This window comes from Pomacea canaliculata, linkage group LG4 (genome assembly GCF_003073045.1).
Source record: "Pomacea canaliculata isolate SZHN2017 linkage group LG4, ASM307304v1, whole genome shotgun sequence".
In the NCBI taxonomy this organism is placed as follows: domain Eukaryota; kingdom Metazoa; phylum Mollusca; class Gastropoda; order Architaenioglossa; family Ampullariidae; genus Pomacea; species Pomacea canaliculata.
The window spans coordinates 11,531,725-11,556,888 of NC_037593.1; the positions used below are offsets into that span (position 1 = coordinate 11,531,725).

General features: G+C 39.2%; 2 protein-coding genes across 2 annotated transcripts; one reads left to right on the plus strand and one right to left on the minus strand.

The window, feature by feature from the left end:
• Positions 1-2,291: 2,291 nt before the first annotated feature.
• On the minus strand, positions 2,292-13,251 carry LOC112563073 (von Willebrand factor D and EGF domain-containing protein-like). Its single transcript, XM_025236787.1, has 22 exons — positions 13,113-13,251; positions 12,488-12,684; positions 12,058-12,271; positions 11,397-11,459; positions 10,860-11,095; positions 10,419-10,511; positions 9,667-9,820; positions 9,283-9,500; positions 8,816-8,892; positions 8,613-8,676; positions 8,145-8,363; positions 7,666-7,886; positions 7,320-7,464; positions 6,703-6,847; positions 6,360-6,526; positions 5,913-6,178; positions 5,389-5,494; positions 5,016-5,106; positions 4,570-4,694; positions 4,067-4,184; positions 3,390-3,569; positions 2,292-3,027 (listed from the first exon to the last, which is right to left on the minus strand). Exons 1-22 carry the CDS (start codon positions 13,177-13,179, stop codon positions 2,774-2,776), a joined length of 3,420 nt encoding a protein of 1,139 aa, XP_025092572.1. The 5' UTR covers positions 13,180-13,251; the 3' UTR covers positions 2,292-2,773.
• A 6,777-nt stretch (positions 13,252-20,028) lies between these two features.
• Positions 20,029-24,658, plus strand: LOC112561212 (alpha-N-acetylgalactosamine-specific lectin-like). Its single transcript, XM_025233553.1, has 5 exons — positions 20,029-20,107; positions 20,456-20,528; positions 21,377-21,442; positions 22,122-22,301; positions 24,283-24,658. The coding sequence occupies exons 1-5, from the start codon at positions 20,105-20,107 to the stop codon at positions 24,534-24,536; spliced, it is 576 nt and encodes a 191-aa protein (XP_025089338.1). The 5' UTR covers positions 20,029-20,104; the 3' UTR covers positions 24,537-24,658.
• The last annotated feature ends 506 nt before the right edge of the window (positions 24,659-25,164 follow it).

Sequence of the window (25,164 nt, forward strand, 5' to 3'; positions counted from 1 at the left end):
ATATAAATTATAGCAAATTGTATTGAAACAGATTTTTCAATGGTGTGAAGAGACACGCTGGGTCATTAGTGTCAAAGTGTCAAATGATACAGTAAATTATTTAACACCTACATACAGCAAGGTACACGACAGTAAACCCAGACATTATTGTGACTGTCTGTGGTAAAGTTTGTTTTAAATATACATTATTTTTTCATAAAATAAGTAAACTATAAGCTAAACTACATCGCCTCGTCATGTTGTCATTTTAAAATTTGGACTGACATGTAGATGTTAAATTGTTACATATTTTTAAAAAGTTGATTTTGTCAGAGCTTTCTAGCATCAATGCTGTTAAATTACAATATATAAGTTGATGTGTTTGGCAAAAATATGTCGGACTTCTCTATTATATTTTATGTGAGATATGTTTGCCACATTCCACAGCTGGTCCATGCACAAAAAAACAAATTCCAAATTTCCGAACCCACAGTCCGAACACTTCCACTGTCACAACACATCTTATGTTCCTTCCGACCATTCAATTCCCCCTCCCCCCTAAAAAAAATCTCCAGTTGAAAATGACACCAAGTCTCCACTTGAATATAACACAAAGTTTCCACTTCTAGGTAACACAAATATGTCCACTTGAAAGTAACACTGACAGCGATGCTCTTCCTGAAGTTATTTCTAATTCAGCTCTGGTTGGTGAGCCCGAGGCGGATACGATGAATAAGCGAAGATCAAACAACAATAGTGAGAAAAAAAAAACCTACAAAAACCTGGAGAAAAAAAGTCTTTAGCTAAATGGCAAGTTCAAAACTTAACTAACATTCTTCAAACATTAAACACACGCTCACCGAACAATCAACAAAGATACACACTCACCTCAACAGATACAAATCTGGTCAGGATGTGCCCAGTCCAGTCAAGGCTAACTTCCAATTCTGTTCAAGACTTGTTAAATAACACAAATCTGGTCAGGATGTGCACAGTCCAGTCAGGACTACAACACCAAGTCGGTTCAAGACTTGTTAGAAACAAAACGTCCGGACACACTGATGACACCGAGGAGACTGTTACTTCTCCCCGCCCCCGTCAAGGAAAAACTCACACAACAACATCCCAAACACTCAAACACTCTTTCCTTTGTTCTTCGAACAAAACAACCTATCAACACCAGTTGATTAAAAAAAAAAAAACAACAAAAAAACAAAGCCCGGCCGGCCATCCCTGTGTGGCGCGCACTCAGACAGTAATTGCTGTCTTTCAACCTCCCCCTTTCAGTTACTTTTCCCTGTCTCCTTCCTAGCTCAAAAAAAAAAAAACATTAAAAAATATAGCGCAGCAGGTTTGTGACATACCTCAATCTCATTTATTATTACTTTCTTTGTTTAAACGTCTGGTCAAACAGATTTCTCAAATCATGAAGTGGAGTCATATCTGGCGTCCTGTCGGTAGAGGTTGTTGCTACTAATCCACTGAAAGACTTTGCAACTTACATATCTTGTATTATTTTAATTTTAACATAATGATTATTTAAAATTGGAACTTTTGTAGTTAAAAATAATTTTTTGTGCATCAACACTCTTGGCCAAACAGACAACAACAAAAAAAAAAAAAAGGAAAAAAAAAGAAAACAATGTCTAAACTTTTGACATAAAGGCACGAGAGTGATTAGTGTTCATGGAGTGGTGAAATACTAAATTAAGGATGAATGAAAACGGTCCAGCTGATATTCAGTCTGCATCAAACCTTTAAATGTCATGTCAACATCATCTTGTGTGATAATGTCTGTGGACTGCCACTTGTTTGGCAGTAACAAGTTGGTTATTTAACTAATAAGCTTTGTCCGTCAATGGAGAAGCAGCCAGAGACATTGGTGTGGAAGGAATGTGCCATGTCGCATTATGTAAAAAATACTGTCATGTTTGAAGTGAGTGTAATGGCGAAGCCTGCAAGGAAAAATAACTTTGGTACACGGGAAATGGCCAAAAGCAGCTTTACATGTACGATCATCGAAACACAAATCATTTCCGGTCAGTAGGTCGCGCACGATTCTCGATTGGGTATGGGATTCCTTTTCTACAATTGCTCCAGAAAGTTTTGATGGTGAGCTGTCACTGTAAGCTTCATGCGTGTAAACGCAGGTCTGATAGACTAACACTGAGACTAGTTTGTGACCGTTGGCGTGATGCTCTAACAATGGTTGTCATTATAGAACCGTGTTTCTGTCTGCAAAAGTTAAACCACTCCACCATAGATTGACAGCTGAACTTAAAAACTATAAAAACATCGTACAAACTCTTAACTACTTTTTAAAGAAAAACTTTATTCACTAATCGAAGATTTCATGCAACAGCGAGGATACAGACCGCATATATACTGATGGTGTTGTGTAACATGAGTGGTCACACTATATGGACACGCAATAATCTTAGAGTGAGACACTATCATACTAAGCCAAGCAATGACATCAACTAATAACTAGACGAGACGCTGATGGAGGAGTTATGTAAAGTCCCAACTACTCAGGGAAGGTAACTATACTAGCTATGGCGGTCTAGATGAGTATTTCTTGTTATTGAGCGTGGGTATAAATGGTAATAAAATTTCTACAATCGTCTAATGAAGAAAGAAAGAAAGAAACAAACAAACAAAGAAACAAACTAAGAAACAAACAAACAAACAAAGAAATAAGGAAGCAAAACAAAACAAAAAAAAAGCAAAAACAAAAAACACAACGAAAAACCTTAGTGACGCGCTCTTGTAGACACAAGGTGTCCGTCGTTCGCTACTTACTGCCGTCTGCCTGACAAACAAACGACAGCTTAAACACACACTGGAAGTCGTTAAGAACGAAATTATTTGGGTAAGCGATCTCAACACAGTCTTCGACTCTCCCAGCGTCGTCCGGCTGGCCACGTGACCAGAGTGGGGAACCTCTCATCAAGGGGGTGCCGTCGCTCCACAGGAAGTGACCCTCGGTTACAATGTCGTTTGCTCCAATCCACAGACCTTGGCCTAACTGTGGACTTATCCGTTGACCTGCACAAACACCAAGATTTTCTTCTGACCCTAAATATTTGTTTAAACTCGTTTTACCATTCAACTTGAAAAACAGAATTAAAAGTGAGTTGTGAGAAAAGTAACCCTCAATAATGTATAGTAGATGGACACAGATAGCCGCGTCTTTAGTGATGATGAAACCATTTTTCAGCGGCAGAGGTAGTGATGTGTGGACATAAAACACGACTGTCTCTCACAAGGTTATTTAAATGCAGTTCAATGATGTATAAGAATGGTAAATAAGAAAGTAATTGAAAGTGTAGAAATGTATTTCAGTGCTCAGTTGTGCCAATTCTTGGTGCTTTACATCAGAGACACTTGTAAAGCCATGTGTAACCTACCGTTAGCTTCCATCAGCATCAGCAATGGCGGGCCGTCCTGCTCACGTGACTTGAAGTTAAGGAGATGAGCTCCGTCGGCTTCACATTGTCCTCTGGCAGTGTTGTAGTCCTGACCGATGGTGTACAGCTTCAGACACCTATCTTTGTACACCTGATAGCCTTTGTCCACAGGACAGCCGCCTGCACATAAACAGGATGTTAGATGATCCATGAATACCCAGTGGTGTTACAGAGGCGATACTTTGCTTGGTTCAAAGCCGGCTACCTCAGCCTGCTCTTCAACTGATTACTGAGAGAATTACAATGAAGCTTCGGTTTATGTTGAGTTCGATTATTACCGACTTTTTGTCGTGAAAAATTTGTCTCCGATTTCGTCGGTGTGCCCACGTGACCTTGCTGTAAATTTTGCGAAAACAAAGTGCGACCCACGCGAAAACAACACCAGGCGAGATGTGCATCTCAAGTTTCTGTTATCTGATGTTGTTTCCTTTTATTAATTAAGAACATTTTGTGATCCCAAACTCAACGCGATGCCCAATTAATTACAGGATATTACTACATCGCTGTTTCAGAAAGTCCAGTATTTTATGGCCAGTAGATTGGAACTCTATAGAATTGTGAACATGCTCCCTGCACCCATTTAAAAACTTACAAAGTCGTCGAAATGTTTTTCTTACATGTAGATGCGGGAGACCACTGCTTGGTGTTAGCAGAAGCACAGCAGACCTGCGAGTTATCTTTCGGATTGGGTTCTCTATCTTTGAAACACTGGTTGTTGATCAGACATGTGTTTGGCTGAAGACACAAACCACCCATTGCTTAGAACCGACTACAGTCGAGAAACTTTATTGATAATAAAATGTGTTGCAGCTGTTTTATTTAATGTTGTTGTTGTTGTTGTTGTTGTTGTTGTTGTTGTTAACTATGAACGCGGTGGATACGAAGATAATTTTGAGTCATTTTGTTGATAAAAATATCATAAATCAACAAGAGAGGCGCAGTAGTTATGAATAAAATCTTGGTTTACTGGTCAACAATTGTTAGAAAGTCTGTGTACGCTGAGGAAGGTGTATACTCAGAGGCTTAGAACATGTGAAAGTGAAGGGCAAAGGAGGATGGACACATCCAAAATGTTGAATGTTCATATTTCAGAATTAAAAAAAACTGGAGGAAAAACTACCAGTTTCTGGCATCCCTCCTGTGTGCAGGTCTGACAGGACGAGTCGTACACAGTCATGTTCACTGAGTTGCTATAGCGATGGCCATCAATGGTAGCCGTGATGTAAAATCTTTTAACAGCCTTGCCTGAAAACAGAAGCATCATCACTAACTACCTTCATCTCACCACAGACATCTTCCATTATAACCATCGATGTCAACTCATGTCAGATCATCCAGTCTACACAGAGACATCCTCACTCCCTCACTGTCAACATCCTTGTATGGGGACTAACTATTATTTGAAAGTCCAGACATTTTATTTCTTCATTCCCAGTATTGCCTATTGAATGATGAAGGTCCACAGGCAGCTGCAAGTCTTTCAGACAGTCCTACATGTTAGAAGAGATTGAATGACAGGAAGCACACAATCAGAAGTGAATTAAAAGCTGGTTACGGATTACTTACCGCCAGCATCAGGCAAAAAGCAGCCGAGCTTGTTAAGAGTCAGGAAAACAGCTTCTTCCATAGAAGCTCTTTCGGAAACTGATCCATCATCCTAGAAATATAATAAGACCATATTTGCTTTGTTATTAAACTACAGTAATCCTCAGTATATCCTATCTATACATATTTGAATTAATCTGAATTTTTAAAGAAAGTTTTTCCTTAATAAAACTTTTTTCTCGATTTAACATTTATTTTTTGGTGGTCCCTTTATATTTATGTATCTTACATTTCTCTTCATATATATCTTTAACATTATATTTTTAAATGTCAAGTAAATTATAACATTTTTGCTGAAAGGTCCAATTTGCTTGAAACATTTGCAAATCCTTACCAGAATTTCTTGAACTTTGCATGCCATTGTCGCCGTATTTTGAATATTTTCAGCGTTGATGAAGATCTGTTTACATGGCCGTTCATTAATGTCACACAAGCTGGACCTTGTACAAAACAAAATGAACGAACACCTGTTGTAGCAATCATGCTACTGTTTCATTTGCAAAGGTTTTCTTGTATAACCCAACAAGAAGCTCAGTACATGATGGGTGTTGTGATTCAGTACTTTTTAGTATGTTTTCTATTGATCAGATCTGTTTGTATTGTTTGAATAGTTACTCCTGTAGTTTGTTTGCTAAAACATCTTGAATTTTCGTGACAGGAATTTGGTCTTTAAGATACATTAGTCATGTATCGAACTTATTTTTCTTTACAATCATTTTTGAAAAAACACGATCTGTAAGGTATGAAAAATTCATCAACAACAATTACAATAACTACAACTACAGCACTATAACAACTACAACTAATACAACTACAACAACTACGGCTACTACTACTACGACCAGTTCTGTTCCTCACCTTCGGATGCCAAGCAGTTTAGGCGGTTCGTCTTTCATCTGACAGTTATCGCCGATAAAGCCTTTGTTGCAGACACAGCGCCCTCTCTCGCATCGTCCGTTGATGTAGCACACAGGGTAGCAGACGTCGTCAGAGATCTCCGGCTTCAGGACACTCTCCCCGCTGGGTGTGCTGACGTAGTTATCCGGATTCTTCGCCAGCTCCACCTTGCACATTGTCAGGAAAGTGTCCACGATGCTCTCCGTTCCTATGTAACTACCAGCTACCTGGAGGACCGAACGAGGGTAAAATACAGAACAAACATTATTTAATGACGACTGTTGATGAAGCAGGTCATCTGAGTTATTGAATGTCTGTACAATACAGATTGAAACTTGAAAGACAGTCGTACAATAGACGGCTGAAAGCTGAACCCCCTTTTGCTCACTTTAAGTGTTGAAAACTCACCAAAATATCAATCTTGCAGTTTTCGATCAGCCCTTGAATCTCTTGGGTTCTGTCCTGACAGCGAGACCAGAGCTGCGACTGTCTCAAGGCGGTGGAGCAGTGGTTCTCTGCTTGACTCTCGCTGATGCCAGACGACGTCGGCCATGACAGTTTTGGCATTCGAAAATCTGGAACATCAGAGTTAATCACCTTGATCACCCTCATCCTTCATTCTCCCACTTATTTCTCTCCACCCATCTTTCTTCATTCACCAATCGCTATCATAATTACCTATATCATCATCACAGACAAACACAATCATTGTCGTCGTGATTTAATTACAGAAAATAAAACACACGTTTACCTGCATGATCGTTCGGGTCGTAAGCTTTTTTTATTTCATCGGAGTCAACGAATGGTTTACCATTTACAGATCTTTTTCTTGCATGGGTGTTCCATCCAGCGTTCCAAAAATCAGTTTTGCGTGTGGTATCTTGGCAGTTAGGGCACTTCACATGTAAATATTGAAAGTTCATGTCACTGACAGAACAGCTATTGCAACATCGATTTTCTTTAAAGAAAAGGAAGATAAATATGATGAAGATGACGAGGAGATTTATGACAAGCATGCATCAACGGGATAAGGGAGCTCATCCAGCGAGATGCGAGACCTCATCCTTAGAGAACAGTTAATGTAGAGTGCCTCCAAGGATGTTGCAGTTTTTCTGAGAAATATCTTCCAAAAACAGTGTCAGAAGTGATAGAATGTGCAGAAAAGCACCAACTGGCCCATCCGAATGACTATGTTCGCTTCCTGTCGGCGAGCCATGATATTTTCCAACGAAATAATACTTATTTGAGTAGTAAAAATAATAGAAACATAATTCTCATAAGTTTAATATTACCGGAACGAGCGTCATTTTCATAGCAAAGTTCGGTTGTAGAAAATTTCGATGAAAATCACTAACGATATTGACTAACCGTTAGTTTGTGTCCTAGTATGTCCCCCTGGTAAGTACAGTTCACAGTTCCCTGGCCTTTGTCATTACATTTGCAGTATTCAGACACATACGACTCTCCTGTTTCTGGAGGCACAATCCTGAACAAGCTCGCTCTGTCATCGCTCCTGAAATTACAATGATACTTCGAGGTTAAACTATAAATTTACGAAACTGCGAGCTTCAACGTGAAAACATTATTTACAAATATATCTGTAAATGAACATTATCTGAAAGAAGGAAAAAAACGCAACAACAACAACAACAACATCAACAACAACAACAACAACAACAACAACAACAACAACAACAACAACAACAGTCCTTACTTCCAGGACTCGGTGAAAGACTCCGGCACGTGGTCTGCAGGCATGGTGTCCACAAAGCCAGACCGGTGGGTCAGGTCGTTGTTGGGGTTGTTGTCAAATGTCCCACACAAGCCTCTTCCTTTGAGAATGTCGGTGCCAGGAACCGAGATGTAGAGGTCGAGATAACCACCAACATATGCCGATGCGGTAATTTTTATCTCCGAACTCGACGGAAAATACAGCTGAGACAGAAAACAATATCAGCTGTATCCAACATTTCAGCATGATTAGGTGTTTATAGCACATGGCAATAGGCAAATGGTGTTTGGAACTAAAATGAGCACTTTACAGGACCTGGTGGCACAATGACAATAAGTTTTTTTTTAATACAACGATATACTCTTAGCTGTATCGCGATTGCCAAAACTTAAGTGTTATACCTCACACTCGATAACCAAAAGGAAGAAGAAGAGAGAAGAATTTAAAGGAAACAGAATTACTGTTATCATCGATCCATCAGAAGATTGAAGAATGGTCGTGCCTTCTCTCAGAGGCCTGGGCACGATGATTTCCGGTGACCCAATAACTGGACCGAAGAAGCTTGGATCGCAGGCGTTGACCCTGATGAGGTCGTCCTTCTCACGAACCGCAACTCCACAGATGCAGGTTGCCGCCCGGTCACGCCGCTCCTTGTAGCAAGGCCACGTCCGAATCTGAACCTAAGAGAGAAAAACAGGTAAACAAACATACAAACTGATCATTTGGTTTCTCTAGGTATGTAATTTATAAATAGAATTTCAGTGTCATTGATAGTGAAGAGGCTCTTGTTGTAATATCGCTGTGGTTTTACCTGACTTGTTATTACTTATTCCTTATTATCGTATTTCTCAACTTTGATTTCAGATAATCGCAAAAAACAAAAAAAGCGATAAACAAAATATTAAAACATGTATTTAGTTTCACCTTACCTCAAAATCCCTTTCGACATTCTCATATGCAGTGTAGTCACCCACTCTATACAGGTGAAATACTCTGGAACAAACAGAACTTTTTTTAGAGTTGTCTAAGTTTTTTATTTTTATACTTAACTAATTAATATATTAGAAAAGCAGATTAACACCAAAATATACAGGACGAATGCTACTTTATTTACAAATGAATTGCCTCGAACCTTTTGTCCTCCAGTCCTGTGATGTGGGGATCTGTTACCAAGCTGCAGAGCTTCGAATCCCTTTGCTCAATGTCAATCTGTGTGATGTATTTAAATAAATAAAAAGCAAACCGAGGAGCAAATAAAGATATCAATGTGTAAATGAAGTAAGATGAGAAAGATTAGTTGAAGTCTCTGAATTGAGACAGTAGAGTCTGTTGTTCTAACCCTTCAAAACCGCAATTTATTTTACAAACAGCTGATCTGAAAATGAAATAACTATTGAGAAAATACGCAAATACCATTTCTTTATTGCCGAGGCTATGATAGTCATTTATCATGTTTGTCTTTGTTTCATAACATCCTGTGTTAACCTTGCTGTACTATATTTTCATGTGTGTAAAAGTTCGAGCTAGAAAGACACAAGAGAGTTTATTTCCTAATTTACACTTTTTAAGATGCCCTTTGATGTAGTGCAGTCTATTTACCTGTACCGAGGGGATCTTAAAACCTCGGAATATTTGATGATAGGGCGAAATGTCTGCCACGAAGAGGTCCGCGAAGGAGAGAAGCAAGTCCTTGGTGCCAGACTGAATCTCGGTCTTGCTGGCCACGACTGACACAGTCTTTGACACTTGCTGACTTGTGCTGTTCCAGTCCGACTTACACAGTGGGTACCGACAATCCTTCGACACCACCGCCCAGGCTGTGCAAAAAAATGAGCAAGTATAAGAAAAAAAAAACCTTTACTCAAAATATTTAACAGAGAGATTTAGAGACCGTGGATGACAAAGACACAGCCGACTGACTTCTGATGATGGCAGTGTTATCTGAGTGATCGACAGCAAATTCAGATGCAGCTCTCAACTGACCATTATTCCCTTGAGTTCCGGTGACCGCCAGGTAGAACCAAAGACAACACTTGTCATCTGCCACAGGTGAGCTACACAAGACAGGAAGTGTTGACCTTATGACCACGTCGTGTCTGTCTTCATCCGTGCGTATGGAGATGTGGGTGGGCTCAATCTGAGAAAGAAGAAATTTGGTTAAAAAGAAAAACATACAATAGTCAGTATATTTTTAAAGCACAATAGCAAAACCTTTTGTGGTTTGTCGTGTGTCCTCACCTTGATGGTTTTCCCCACCTGCCTAGGAGGAATGGAACCTGTCCCCGAAAGGAACGTGAAATGTCTAGACACGGTAAACCATTTAAGTTCGCAGCACTTACAGGTGTAAAAGCTTTCTCATGTTTAAACATTCGGGGTCGTATTCACTGAGGAAGTGTAGTCAAAAGTGGAAAAAGTAAGGACAAACTTCTTCCTCCTTAGTTACGACGGACTGAGACAGTTATGTTACTTTACTCCGAGGAATAGTTTCCACTGATTTATGACTAAGGACTGAGGGGTAAGGAAACAATAGCCTTATAACTACGGGAACAGGACGCTTGCCCTACACTTCCCATTGAGGGCAGCCTACCCTTGTTTTATTAATTCATCCCTTGTTGATGGTGATAATTTTACCATGATTAACATTGCAATTACTCTTTGTTTGATGTGGATGTATTTAGGGAGAGGTTTGGCAGTTGGCATGTTATTTACAGTGAAAACCTGTTGTCAAGACTTACTTGTATTCCAGCCCAGTAAGTCTTATCGCTCTTCAGCCAGGGTCCTTTCTTGATTAAATTTTTCTTGTAAAATGCACGCACTTTACAACCAACCTGTATGGATTCGAAAAAGAATTAGCAAGACTTCAAAAAGACCAATAAATCTCTCCTTCTATATTATTATCATTATCATTGTTGTTGTTGTTGTTGTTGTTGGGTGGGGGGATACAGTGTAGGTGGTATTATGGGGAGACTGCCAGGTAAAGCGAGGATGTGGGTGACGGAGTGCAACTTTTCAAAGATAAACATGGTGCTGGCATGTCGACAATTTGCGAAAAGCAGCCACAAAACAACAAAGCATCGTTACTACGGCAACACACCACAGAAATATAACAGTATGGGATCATGTCACGGTCTACGATCACCGTTTTGTCCTCAGTTCACATGTGGTTGGAAGCTCACATTCTTGTTGAGGAGACCCGCCAGCTGAGCCCCGTCCAGCCTCGCAGACCGCTTTTTGCCACTGACGACTTCCGGTGGCACACTGGGGACCTCCACGCCGTCAAACAGCCAGACGAACTCAAAGGCTTGATCCGGGTCGCTGCCTTTGAAGGTCAGGTCACAGGTGAAGTAGAAGGATTTCCCGCTAATCACAGGTCCTCCAAATATTGGAAGGTCAGTCAGCTGTGGGTAGGGATCTGCCGATGGAGGAGAGAGCAGAACCATTGATGGACTCTCTCGGTGAGGAAACACGTTTGTGAAAATTTCAGACAATACAAGGGGACGGGGTACGCCGCAATTACATTCAGTGAAACTTAAAATGCCTTTGCCTGTCACACACCAAAGGAGTTGTTTCTTGGCTATGACTGTCCTAAGGACCATCACATTCTTGTAGTCCATCTTAACCTGCGTCTTACCGAAATTAGTTTCATTACACATTACACAGACGTCAATATGTTGCGGAGACATCTTGGCATACAAGATAACCTGTCCACTCACCTTTACAGCCAGGTGGAAAACCTGTAGGAGACCACTTTCCAGCGGGACACGGTTGGTCTTTTCCTACAAAATTCAACAAGCGGAGATCTTAAGAACTTGTCTTACAGATGCATCTTAATTATAGTATCACTTTATGTATTATTTCTTCTCTATCACTTTCCTTCTCTCTCTTTGTCTCTTTTACTATACATATAGAGAGAGATTATAAAGTAGACTATGGTTCTGTTTGTTACATAACTCCACTATACACATTGTTCGAATCTCCTTACATCTGTCAGGTGTATTCTTGCCGTTGATGGTTCGGCGATGGACTTGGTTAGTGTACACTGCCCTATACCGTGTAAGATGTTACCAGTGGTTCCATGATGAATAAATGGTATGCAGGCAAGCCACCCTTTATTCCAAACCTAATCTTCTCATTTCTTATAACGAGGTGTCAACCTGCTATTTTAGGGAGGAGACATCAAGTGTATGTTTCCTTATTTTCTTCACTGATGTCTAGCATAAGGTGGCATGACTTTATTGAAGAGATACATACCTTCTCACAATGAAATAATAAATAGAACACAGCCTGTGCATGCAAAAATCATTAAAATTAGAGTTGAGGTCCAACTGAAACATATATGAAAGGTCGGATAAAAAACATTTATTTTCGAATTACCTGCACAATACGCCATCGGGCAGGCTGGTGTTGGATGTAGATAATAAACAAAAAAACGGCCACAGTTCTTGACCCCGATGTTGATAGACTGTCCACAGCAGGGAGTCTTGGGGGCGCCACCAGTCATGATGTTCGCGCATGCTTGCCTCGTTTGGATTCCGTCACGTTCGGAGGGGTGAGCGCCATTCAGCCATATTGGAACCGTCGTCCCGCACTGCACGCGCAGACATTGCAGGACAGCATGAATAGAGTCTGTTACTATTAATTAATTACTAGTTTCTTCTTCTTGCAATCTAGCACATTCTAACAAATAATTGTGCAAGATCGTTAATGACATTGCAATAATTGAATAATAGTTTTCTCTTCGTCTCTGATGGATTGATACGGATACGGATGTATTGATAGATAATGAAAATCTTTATTTCTGTACCTTAGAAACTTCGACGCATTTTTCGGGCATTTTACTCTCAGCATCTACCACAAACCGGTACCAGCCGGAGTCAAGGTTCATGTCGCACAGAGGAGGTTCTGGGAAGGCAGTCTCAAAGGCGATACTGCGGTGAACCTCCGTCAGGTTCTTGTAGTTTCCACTGAGACAAGGGTTAGGCATCGTCTGGGCAGCAACATCTGGGCAGGTAGAGATAGGAAATCATCATCGTCGATGAAGTTTAGCAAACAAAGTCACCCTTCAACAGGTTTTTTTTTTAAGAGAAATATTATTACTGTCGTGTTTGAGACACCCCAAAAAATGGAAGATGTCGATATATATTAATTCTATCACTTTTATTCGATTTTAGTTCAATGTTTCGGCGCATTGTCTTAAAGAAATCCACTAATGTCGGAATTTTGTTTTTAATTTTATAACGTTCTTTAACATCACTATCTTTCAAAATGGATTCTCTCTCGTGTTCCAAAGTTCTAGCAATTATTTCAATTTCTTTTTTATGACCGACAATGTATCACGCCAATTGCTCGTCCTCAAAACAATCGGTACAAATATTGTCTAACAAACTACACAAAATGTGCGAGAATAATTATTTAAATAATTAACTCACAGTGAAGAGCTGCTAAAGTCAGCAAAAACGAAGGAAGGAAGCAATTCGCTGTGCGTGCACACCCCATGGTAGGATAGAGAACCAATCTACGTGCCCGTATTTATACTGAACAGCCACCGGGATGTAGCAACCAACTGTTGCCGCGCAAGAATACACCCGGACACAGGACGCGGATTTAGACTGTGGTAAGTCCGGCGCCGGCGCAAGGCTGTGATGCGCCCCTTGGGGGAGAGGTGGGGAGAAAAATACTGTGCCCACCTCCACCCCTCACCCCAACCACCCACACAAACACATCTCCTCCCAAAAGAGAAACTTTTATCAGCAACAATATTGAATCAGAAGGAGATTTCAAACTCTCGTCTGAAAGGTTTTATTGAGTGGCGACACTTCGACTACACACTGATGCAGACAAGAAATCTGCCGCACCTCTCCGCTCTGTGTCCGGTCTGATAGAGTTTGTTAAAAACTAGAGAGGTATATAACCTACCGGTCTTAATACCCATTATCTCTTTATAACCAATTAAAATAGGGTTAGGGTTAGGTTATTATCAATAAAATATAACAACAAGCTATTCGTTCAAACTGTATACAAACAGACCCAATCTTAGATAATAAAAATAAATAACAATAAACAAACATTCCAATTTGACAAATAAATTAACAGAAATACACCTGTGCAAAAGTTGTGTGTGTGTGTGTGTGTGTTTTAGAAAGAGAAAGAGGTAAAAAAACGTAAACTGAAAGTATTGGAATAAAACAAGGTAAAATGTTGAAATATGTATGTAAATATAAAAAAATAATTATTTAGTTGTGTGGGGTAAGTCACCTTTCCAACATTAACAACACCAAAAGCAATAATAATAATAATGTCAAAAATCTAAATTGTATCCAAATAATCAGCAACACACCGAAATTAATTAACAGCAACAAAAATTAAAGGGGATGTTTATAATCTGTAATTAATCACAATATTGTTAATAAATTGAAATTCTAAAAAAACTGCCTCAAAAGACAACTTTCAAATGCAGGCTAATAACCATCATAGACAGAAAAATTCCCGGGTGAGCAATGAGTAGGTTCAGAGGTCAAGTACCACGTGATGTTTGTCGTGATCTGGCACGAGCCGCCAGCTGCAGGTGCTGGTAACGATATGATGAAAAAGAGAATCAATATTATTGTTTACTCAATGCCGTTGTAAATAATACAGGATGTAGGCAGGCAGCTGTCGCTAAATCTTGTCTGGTTTGGCAGTGATAGCAATCCTAAATAACTGTTATCAGGCTGGATTCCATAGGTGTACCTTTCAAAAATAAATAAATATGTCAACAGTCATGTAGTGTAAAGAAAACATGAATTTTCACAGTTTGTATCAAACGTTAAGTTGAACAAATGTTCCAACACACAAATACAATGCACGCGCATGTTTAGGTAAGCACACGTGCAGTCGTAGCTGCTCACCTGTCCAGGTACTTGTGGGGTGGCGGCTGTACACCCAGGATGACAGGGATGTTGTCTAGTGGGATGGTTCGCACCTTCCCTTCTCTACAACTTGTACTGGCTGTGAATGTCGAGATATCCATGACAACTTTACTCATCATATGGCAATATTCTTGCTTTGTATTTTCACAGGAATACAAAAGCCATAACCAGGAGACATGACAGCTTGAACTAGCAATTAGTTTGTTGAAAATTAAATTGAGTAAACAACACACGAGTGCCTAGCTCTTCTTACAGCCAACAAGTCATGTTACAACTTGTAAGATGAATGTGTCTAAGTATTAACTTTTACTGAATTCCTTTTTTAAGTAAATATCAAAGCGGCGTTTTATGAAGCCCTTTAGTTTTTTAATTTCGAGAGCAGTTAGGTGTCAGTCTGTTGATGTTTGATGCTGGTGTGCATGACATAAACAGTTAGACGGCTGCGTAGTAACTTTCCTGCCCTCAGAGAATAAATAAACCTTACCAGAGAGGTTAATTTTTATCTTGATGGGAGCTGGTTGAACATTTGACTTCATCTGTCATAATTACTCCACAAATAGTTACACCATATCCCCATGCCCCTCTTGTTTACTTAGGATTTATGGTGAACAAAGGAAACTTAGTCTGCAATTAGTTCAGTTGACATTTGATTGTTCTGATAGCAATTAGCTTCTGTGGACTGCAATGTTATGAGATCACAGAAGTAAACAGTTATATACGGTGCTAAAATATTTTCTAAGAGAGGTGGACTGGAACTGTATGTGGGGACCAGGATGATGAACTTTTCGTTAATAATTACTACTGCATTAATTTTGATTATATGTAATTAATCGGAACAAACTTATCGCAATGCCTTATCTCCCGTATTCTCATTTTCTCCGCCTCTTTAACAGCCTGCTTTAACTGAAACTTAGTTGGTTGAGGAGATTTTGTTTACAATTATTTTTATAATTTATAATTTGAGAGTCATGCACGGGATGAGTAAACAAACACTACAAAGACTGAGTATATGTTAGGAGTTTCGATCGTTCTTTCCTGGTGTATACGGAGACCAGAATAAAATCAAATATCTTACATAAGGAGGGAGGAAGGTAGGAAGTTGAATGGCTGTGAGCTGGTTACTGCCCCTCGACAAAGCCATTTCTTATAAATGTAGCTATTAATTATCAGCGAAAGATTCAAATTGAAATTCGTTAACTAACTCAAACGGCAATGCCACATATGATTAATTCTCTTCTCCTGGAGTTGAGAGGTCATCATGGAGGTTCCGGAAGCTGGCGCTGTTCCCGGTCCCCAGAGGTTGGGTAGGTCAAGGGTGAGAGTTGATTCCGCGCTTTGTTTTTGTGTCTAGTTGCTGGAATGTTTACCAGGGATGTTTGTTCCATGTTTTAGGTTACACTAGGTATTCACAGACCGTGGGAAGTGCATGTGATGGACCCTACCGCATAAAACAATTGAGTTTCTGACTTAATGGATCGTTATTAATTAATGTTATTAGATGCATAACGTGTGACTTATGCTTTTCATTGGTTCAATAAGAACTCAATATACTATTCCATACACTCCGTATACCACAATCTTTGAAACTAAAAATAACTGCTGTTATTGTTGATGCACGCGCTGTTACAGGATTATTTACCTGTTGACACCTGTGTGCAAGGTCGACGGGTGACCACGTTGTGAAGAGTGATTGTTTAGAGACCTGTAAACATCCCTTTTTTTAATGGGAGGAGCAGATATTTGTTTTGCTGTGCACAGCAATGAAAACAAACACGAGGTTTCTGACGACTATTCACTTCTTCGGTGTCAGGTGTGACCGTCAGGTGTCCTGGTTGTACAGGTGTGGTATGAAGTGAGCGACCTTTGCCGTCAGTATGTGAGCGCGTGCCGCTTAATTATAGTTCAAAGCACGCGCCCGCGTGGTTTGTTTTTGAGACAAGAGTGATGAGGAGCAGCAGGGGAAAGTGAAAATCAATATTTTACCTGGAATAGGGAAAATAATTTGTTAAGTCCTATACCAGGTGATAGAACTGATGACTATGGAAAGACTCTATATGCCACAGTAAAGTCTATTGTTAAAACTATTTTTTTTAAATTACTATGTAGACAGTAGACCAGGGGTGGGCAATTAATTTTCCCAAGGGGCCGCATGAGAAATTGGGATGGTTTTAGAGGGCCGGACTAATATAGTTAACTCAGTTTTACCCAATACTTTATCTATAGTATATAACTTAAGATTGTAAAGTGACAAAACATTCTATACAAGGCGAGTTCTTTATAGGGGTGGTCAGGGGTCAAAACATTCTACGTCGGGTGGTTCTTTGATTGGGGGGCCAGCGGGCGGGCCGGTCAGAGACAGGAGGCGGGCCGGATCCGGCCCGCGGGCCGGCGTTTGCCCAGGTCTGCAGTAGACGGTTGCAAGCCTTGTACTCAATCTTGGCAAATGTGACGTCAATCGAAAAAGCAAGATAGTCACATAAGTAAAGAAAACAGAAAAAGCTTCTAGATAAATGAGCGACGAGAAGGTTGCACAGCCTCAGTCAGTGGACATTTCACTGGGTGTCAGGGTTAATTAGTCTCATTAAGCTGGTCAGAATGTAACACCTGTATGAACAATTCCCTAGACTCAAGGGCATGAGATAAACACATGGACTAACAACAACATACGGGGCGGAGTACATCTTACAAGGGTGTGTGAACGCGTCGGATAGGTACAGGCAATGTCTGGTTTATTTTGAACTACAGTCAGCTGCTTACAGTCTTTGATGTCTGTGGGTTAATGAAGGAAACAGAAATATTGATGTAATAAGCGGTGTTGCTTCATTCAGATACAAAATGGCATGAAGATAAAATGGAAAATGCCGAAAGCGTAAAAAAAGAAGAAAGGCGATAGTATAAATGAAGTCTGCCTAGCGAAACTCACACAAAAAGAACAGATTTTCGGAGATCGAAAAAAATTAGTGTAAATGTTAAATATCATAATGTTGCAAGAATAGTAGAAATGCTTGAACAATGTAATCTACAATAAAGCTGTTTCTTTTGAAAAGAATCAAAAACAAAGTAGTCCATTTGCTAAGCATGTCATAGCTGATCAGAATTATTTCTAGTCCAAGTGTTTTCACTACTATACAAGTAATATTGCAAATAAAGTCCGCTGACTATCTAGCTTATGATTAAGCCGCAACGCAGCTTATAAAACAAAGAAAGATTAAAAGAAGAATTTACAACGAAAGAGATGAATAATAAGTCACATGTGACAGTCACTGCATACCTGTTAGCGGCCAAAAAAAGTTAAAACATACAACTTCAATATTAATGTGCAATTTGACAGTCTTCTCAAGCGGAAGAAAATCTCGACCAAAACACTCGTGGGGATACAAGTGACGACGGTCCAAAGGAAAACATCAATTTACCGACTGCAAAATTATGATCCAGGGAACAACAGTGAGAGAATAATAGTGAAACTAGCCATGACATTACTTGACAACAAAGCTGTCTGCCAAACGCTGGGGGGCCGCTGATAAAAGGTTTTTCTCAAGCTGGAACTACTCAGGGCATGTAACAGATTATAATAGTTATTGCTCTCTATCTGAGCAGTGGTTGTGATGGAGCGTGGGATAATGGCGGTAAAGCTTCAGTAATCATCTAATGCAGCAAACAATACAAATCATGCAAATCCTTAATGAAGCGTTGTTGTTGTTGATACAAGCTGTCGGTCGTTCACTACATACTGATGTCTGCCTGACAAACAAACGACAGCTTTAATGGACAGGAACAGTCGTTAAGAGCGAAATTGTTTGGAAAGGCGATCTCAACACAGTCTTCGACTTCCCCAGCGTCGTCCAGCTGGCCACGTGACCCGAGGGGGGAATCTGTCATCAAGGGGGTGCCGTCGCTCCACAGGAAGTGACCCTCGCTTACAATGTCGTCTGCTCCAATTCACAGACCTTGGCCTAATTTTGGATCTGTCTCTTTACCTGCACAAACATGAAGATTTTCTTCTCATCCGAAACATTCGTTGAATCTCATTTTACCAATTAATTTAAAAAACAGAATCGAAAGTGAGTGCTGAGTAAAGTAGCCCTCAATAATTTATAGTAGATGGACGGACAGATTCCCGCGTGTTTAGTAATGACAAAATGATTGTTTTGCAGTGGCAGAGGTAGTGATGTGTGGACATGGAACACGACTGTCTTTCATGAAGCTAATTAAATGCAGTTAAATGACATACAAGAAAAGTAAATAAGAAAATGAATTACAGTGTGGAGATGTATTTCAGCACTCATTTGTGCGAAATCTTATGCTTTAATTCAGAGACAACTAACCCTAACCCTAACCCTGACATCTTTATTTGTAAAAAAACAGACTTTAAACCTAAATTCAAAACCCAGACAAGGAAAAGCGGGTGTGCTCCACATGCGCTGGACCCGGACATCACCAGTTTCAGCTAACAGGGGAAGTAACACGTCTCGCACTCTAAATCTGAATAAGGTAGTTATTAACACACAACAACAACAACAACAAGAACAAAGGCAATACTTTCGCTCGCCCTCACGCGCACCTACAGACTAGAATAGTGTGGAACCCAAACCAATAAACGTCCACTCACCCAAACGGCTTGTGACAGGTCGATGGACTTATTGTTTGAAGTTATTTCAACGGAATGGGTGGTCCGTCCAACTACACCGCACATTACTAAAGTTATGATGTCAAGATTTTTTAAAATCTATTGCGTGGAGGACATCTTGAATCTTTCCTTGACAATGTCTTGCTACATTTAAACAAAAGTCTTTTGCTTCTTTATTATGAAATCAACCAATTAAATAAGAAGACAGTTAAGAAGCATTGTACTAGAAACGTTTTCCAGTAATGCTGTCTACCTCCTAAACCTCAAAACGTTTTGTGTGACGTGTTGCTTTACTAGTTGTTTATCTTTCCTGTTGAAACATGTCGTGTTAGATACAACTATGTATTTCGGCAAAAGTGTTTCCTATTGTTGGGAGCAATGAAGACAGATTGATCTCAGGAGGTGGGGTAAAAAATGTGTTTTCCTAATAAAATGGTGCAGCTCCGAGACAAAAACTACCATCTTGCTTCGTCGAGTGACATCACATGTTGCAGATGGGCGGTAACCGACTCACAGCCATTTATCTTCCCATGTTTGTCCTCACTGTTAGAGATAAATCATTTATTTTTGCCTCACTCACATTTTTGAATTAAGCTGATTGTCTCCATACAAAACAATTAATTGGTGCGCGGGCTTTGAACTGTATTTGAGTTACAGAAAACACAATAGAATATTGATGACAGGGCGAGTTCATGTCAGACCACGCCTCTCGTGACGTGGATAACTTTTGTTACCGGCCGGCCTTCTCTCACAAAATAATTATTTTTAATGCCACGTGGGAGTGTGGACGAGAGTATATATTGCTGATGCCGCCCTGTGTTCAGACAGTCCGAGGTCTCTCCTCTACGAACCACGTGAACACAGCGAGAAGTACAGACGTGTCGATATGGTAAGAGTTTATGTAGATACTTACATACTTATGTACTTATGTAGATACTTACACTACTTACTGAAATTTTGTATAAGTCTGGGGAAGCTGCAATTTTTTAAGAATATTAAAAAAACTTAACCATTACAATCAAATGATGGTATGCTGCAGATTTAACGTTTTATGATTATTATTCACAAGTTATTTTTCTTTGCGACTCTGGTTTGATATTCCACAGGTTCATGCTGGGATCTTAAATTTTATTCTCCATCACTGCACGGAAAATGTGATTAGTTTTCTCTGTTGGATCTTGTTTATTAGTCTACTCAATCAAATGCCATCGTGAGTGTATTGACTATTTGTTCTCAGGCCGCCTCACGATCACCTCGTCTCACAATCGTGATGCTACTGGCTCTCACCTGTGTGGCGACTGTCACCTTGGGCAAGTTCTGTTTCTTGTCTCTTGTTTCTATGGTTAAAAAACTTCATTTGTGATCAGACAATTAGAAATAAACATCACTGATGTTGTTGCCTTGACAACAACTAGCATTTACATGACAGAATAGATAACATTTATTATTGTAATGTATGTTATAAATACATATTATGTAAAATATATGTCCTGAGCAGGTAACGGATCAAAGAGAATTAGAAATTCAGGCTTGATGATCACAGCAATAAGAAATTTATTTATAACAAAACATGTATAAATATAAGATAAATATTTTGTAACCTTATCTCTAATTACACAGCACTGTATCACTTAGCATATTTTAAAACAATCTTTATTATAGTTTGTAATGTTTCCGATCACTCATTTTTAGTGTATCCTCATAAGAATGTTACTCAAATATGGAAGACACAAACAGCGCTGACTACACATCACTAACTAAGTCTTTGTGTAGACAAGTTGTGTAGTCATTAGTCAACATTGTAGACCGAATTTAGGGTGATGAGAGATTTGGATTATTGTAAAAATGACAACTATTGCCAAAAGGAAGTGCAGGGAGATTAACAAAATGTAAATATACATAACATAGACGAAATAGAAAAACTAATGAGCAATAAAAATTAATCTAACATCTATGTAATTGCTGCGAATGTAACCGTTAATAAAAAATCTGCAACAGAAAGCATGGTAATTACAAACAGGTAAACAATCACAAAGGCAAGTTTTAGAGTTGCGTTGTTTCCAGAAAATAATAGGAAGAGCTCCATGTCTTTGATGTTGTCAACACCTACAATGTAGAGTTGTTTAGCAGGTAACAGTAAGTTGTTTTGTTTGTTTAGGTGCGCCTAGTGAGAACGGAAACAGCTCTGTTGCTCGTCCGAGTAAAGCTGCTAAGGCTCCCTCCGGTAAACCTACATTAACAGTAACTACAGTAGAAATAACACATGTTTAAAGAGGTTTATGTCTCTTTATTATGTACAATTACTGACGGTTACTGCACTTTCCTGCTTTCCTGTCATCAGAAACTCTCTCGCTCGCCTCACTGCCCATCGCATGATGATACTCTTTATATTAAGTTTTATTTGTTTAGTCAACAATAGTTTTGTTTATTTCTGGCTACTTTTCCCGGTGAGTAGGATACATTAGGATTCTTTTTGTACGTGTTAGAATAGAGCACGAGGCTTGTAAAGTCACGTGACTAAATAGTTTGGGTTCAGCTCGTTTATCGAAGTGTAGACAATAACCCTGATGATACAAACTTTGTTGTTAGATAACATTGTACGGGAAAGTGATTCACTGTCATTACTGCACGTGCAGAACAACACTTGAAATTCTAATTTGAAATTGTCGGCCGTTAAAACGTCCGACTGCAGCTATTAGTAGTACCATTGGAAGTCAAATTATCCGTTGTAGGAAAGTCTCCAGTGTCCGTGCTGATGCAGTGGGCACGGAGACATGCAGACAAAGACTGACAGTGACAGTGACTACACCAGTACACACTACTTACACTTACAATGCCGAGGGTCGCTAATGTAAAGGTCAGTTCCTGACACAACATGTTGCGATGTAAACTTGTTTGTGCAGGTGGCTGTCCTGTGGATAAAGGTTACGAGCTTTATGACAATCGTTGTCTGAAGCTGTACACTGAGAGTCAAGACTACCAGACTGCCAGAGCGCGCTGTGAAGCTGATGGAGCTCATCTCTTTCACTTCAAGTCACGTGATCAGGATAGCCCGGCCTTGGTTCATCTGTTGACCACGAGGGGTAAGTTGATACAAATGTTACTGTCATCTACAGCACGAATGAGGTGTAGTACGAAAAATTGGTAAATCCAAACTTAAAAAAGGACATACTGACGTTAAGAAGAAGAAGAATATTCTCATTTAAGACTCCCGCACTTGTACAACATGCACTCACTCATACACAAAGTACAGCCAATAGATGGCAGTGTGATACCCAGGACAAGTGATACAAACCTCAGGGTAAGTCCAAGTGAAATGTTTGTAGGCTAAAAGGCCCACGACTAGCAGCCAGTGAGGATGTGAAATCTTAGAACTTTTATGAGAAGTTACTAACACTGACTTTATACTCAAATTTTTTTTTAAAAGCTCATTTGCAAAATGACATACTGGAAAAAAGAAAATTAAATTTAAAAAATCAGTTTGCATATTTCAAGTACTCCATTTCAAATACTAATTTACTAAATACAACTAAAACACATTTATTTTAAAGTTACTATTATATACTGTTGTGCTAATTTTTTAATAGAAAAATTAAAAGGTATTTTATGTGAGGTAGGCAGCTTCAAATATTACAAAAATTATCAATTTTTCATGAGTAACGAACTCAAAACAAATTCAATTTCTAAGCTACTAGAGAGATGAGATTTTGTTCAAATTTGAAACACTGTCAGAAATCACGGATATCTTTTAATCTATATAGTGTTAATTACTTTTACTTGTAGTAGAGGGGGGTAGTGGTTAAAAATGAAGAGTAAGCATCTAATATTTCATCTGGACATTTCCTGGTCAACCCAAACTTTTAATTGATGATGGTGAGAGAAATAACACACACAAGCGCAATGCCGAGTAAATAATAAATGAATACCCTCAAATTTGTGTGGGTTATACAGTCAGCCCACCCCCCACCCCCCTTTTGATTAAGGGAAGAGCTTTAAACATTGTTATACATACTCACAAGAGTAGTTTTAGTATGTTAACAAATAATAGTCAGATATTGTTATTCTGTCCGAGGGACTCGCTGCAGATTTCACGTCCCCTCGTTAATTCACTTGATTATTGTCTGGCTCTGAGTTTTAAGCAGATTAAAATATTTTTAATCATTAAAACGGTGCAATAGTTTCAGAAATTTTGTTATCTATAATATTAATAATTACTAATGGCTTATTTTAACAATTCAACCTTCCAGCTATAATATATCACTAACGATAAAATGCTATCGATGTATATATAACAGTAAATCATCGACTCAGTTTTTGTTCTGTTTTTCTCATAGTTTCTTAACACTGTCATTAAACACTACAAATAATCATTTTAAAAAAAATAATGTTGTTTGCCGTTACGTAATATAAATACCGTAATATCCAATTTTTGTTTTTGAATGTGTGCATCAGCAAATGAAACTGATTCTAAAGAGGAGAAACATGAACAAACTTGTCTCTTTATTGCCTGTCAGTTAAATTAAGTTACTATTTTAGGCTACCCTCTGGTATTTTCCAGCCTTTTCCTTTGATTTCTGGTAGATATGTTCGTACAGAAACATGATTGTAGTTTTTAAAAAAGCATGCTATTGTAGTTCTAGTTTCTTAGTAAAACATAACTAAGGGACATTAATACTCTTTCTAGTCCAGATGTAAGCAAGTTATGATATATAAATATAACTTTTATTGTTGGAATGAGATGGGAAATGGGAGGAAACTGCACACCACACACACACACACACACAAACACACAAAATAGAGTGGTCTACTACAAAATAGTTGGATAACTAAATGAATTCTATTTAAATGATTATGTGACCAGCTAAAACTGTGTACAATGTAGGGTTTCGATCACCTCACACAAAATTTCCTTTTTTTCCACCTGAAGCTTTACCGACAACGTATCTTATTTCTTCGTGGTAAAGCTTTCACTTTGTCTCTTGTCTTTTATTTATTCATATGATTGTAATGTAGACCATTAGATGAAATATTCATTAAAAGAAGGAAATCATTCTTTGTGCTCAGGTGAAGTGCTCCAGGGAATATCACACGGTTTATGGGTTGGAGCAACTGACATTGAAGTGGAGGGACAGTTTGTGTGGAGTGACGGCACCTCTGTGCCGACAAATACCGGACTCTGGGGCGACACTCAACCGGACAACTATTTGAACAACGAGGACTGTGCTGATGTCGGCATCTCAAACGGTATCATGCTCAACGACCTTCCCTGCTCTTCGAAGCTGAAGTACGTCTGTCAGGTAGACATCAACAAGCAGTGAATGACAAATAATGAGCTGTCAACACTGTACGTTAGTAACGGTCAGTCCGCTGGTCTCAGTCTCCTTCTACTTTAACCATGCCATACTGGTCATGTTAAAATTTGACGAAATAAAGAAATATTGAAATCTTTCCTTCCATCATTGTGTTGTTATCGCTTGTAATGTAACAGCTGTCGAGAAAGTGAATGTAAGACTGTTGTTAGTAATATCGTGTATGTCACAGAGATATCAGTCACAGTGGCAGAGGTAGATGTTTTTATCTTGTATATAATTATCTCACAGGAGATAACAGACCAGAACAATTTGTAACTATCTGATAAATTAACCCCCTTATCATATTTTAAACTTGACAGCATTTACAGGTTATTTTAGCATGTGAATTCGTGAACTCAGTGTTTAAAGACAAAGACACGACATCTGCGATCGTGTTTCTGTAGACCAGGGATGCACAACCTACGGCCCGCGGGCCATATCCGGCCCGCGAAACTTCTGCCCACAGTGCAGGAAATCGGCATGTTAGTATTAAAAGAAGACCTTAAAAAAACGAAAAAAACGAAGAAGAAGTATTTATCCCCACGTAGGGGCGTCTCTCAATCTTTTTTTCGATGGACGAACATTTCGATTCAGT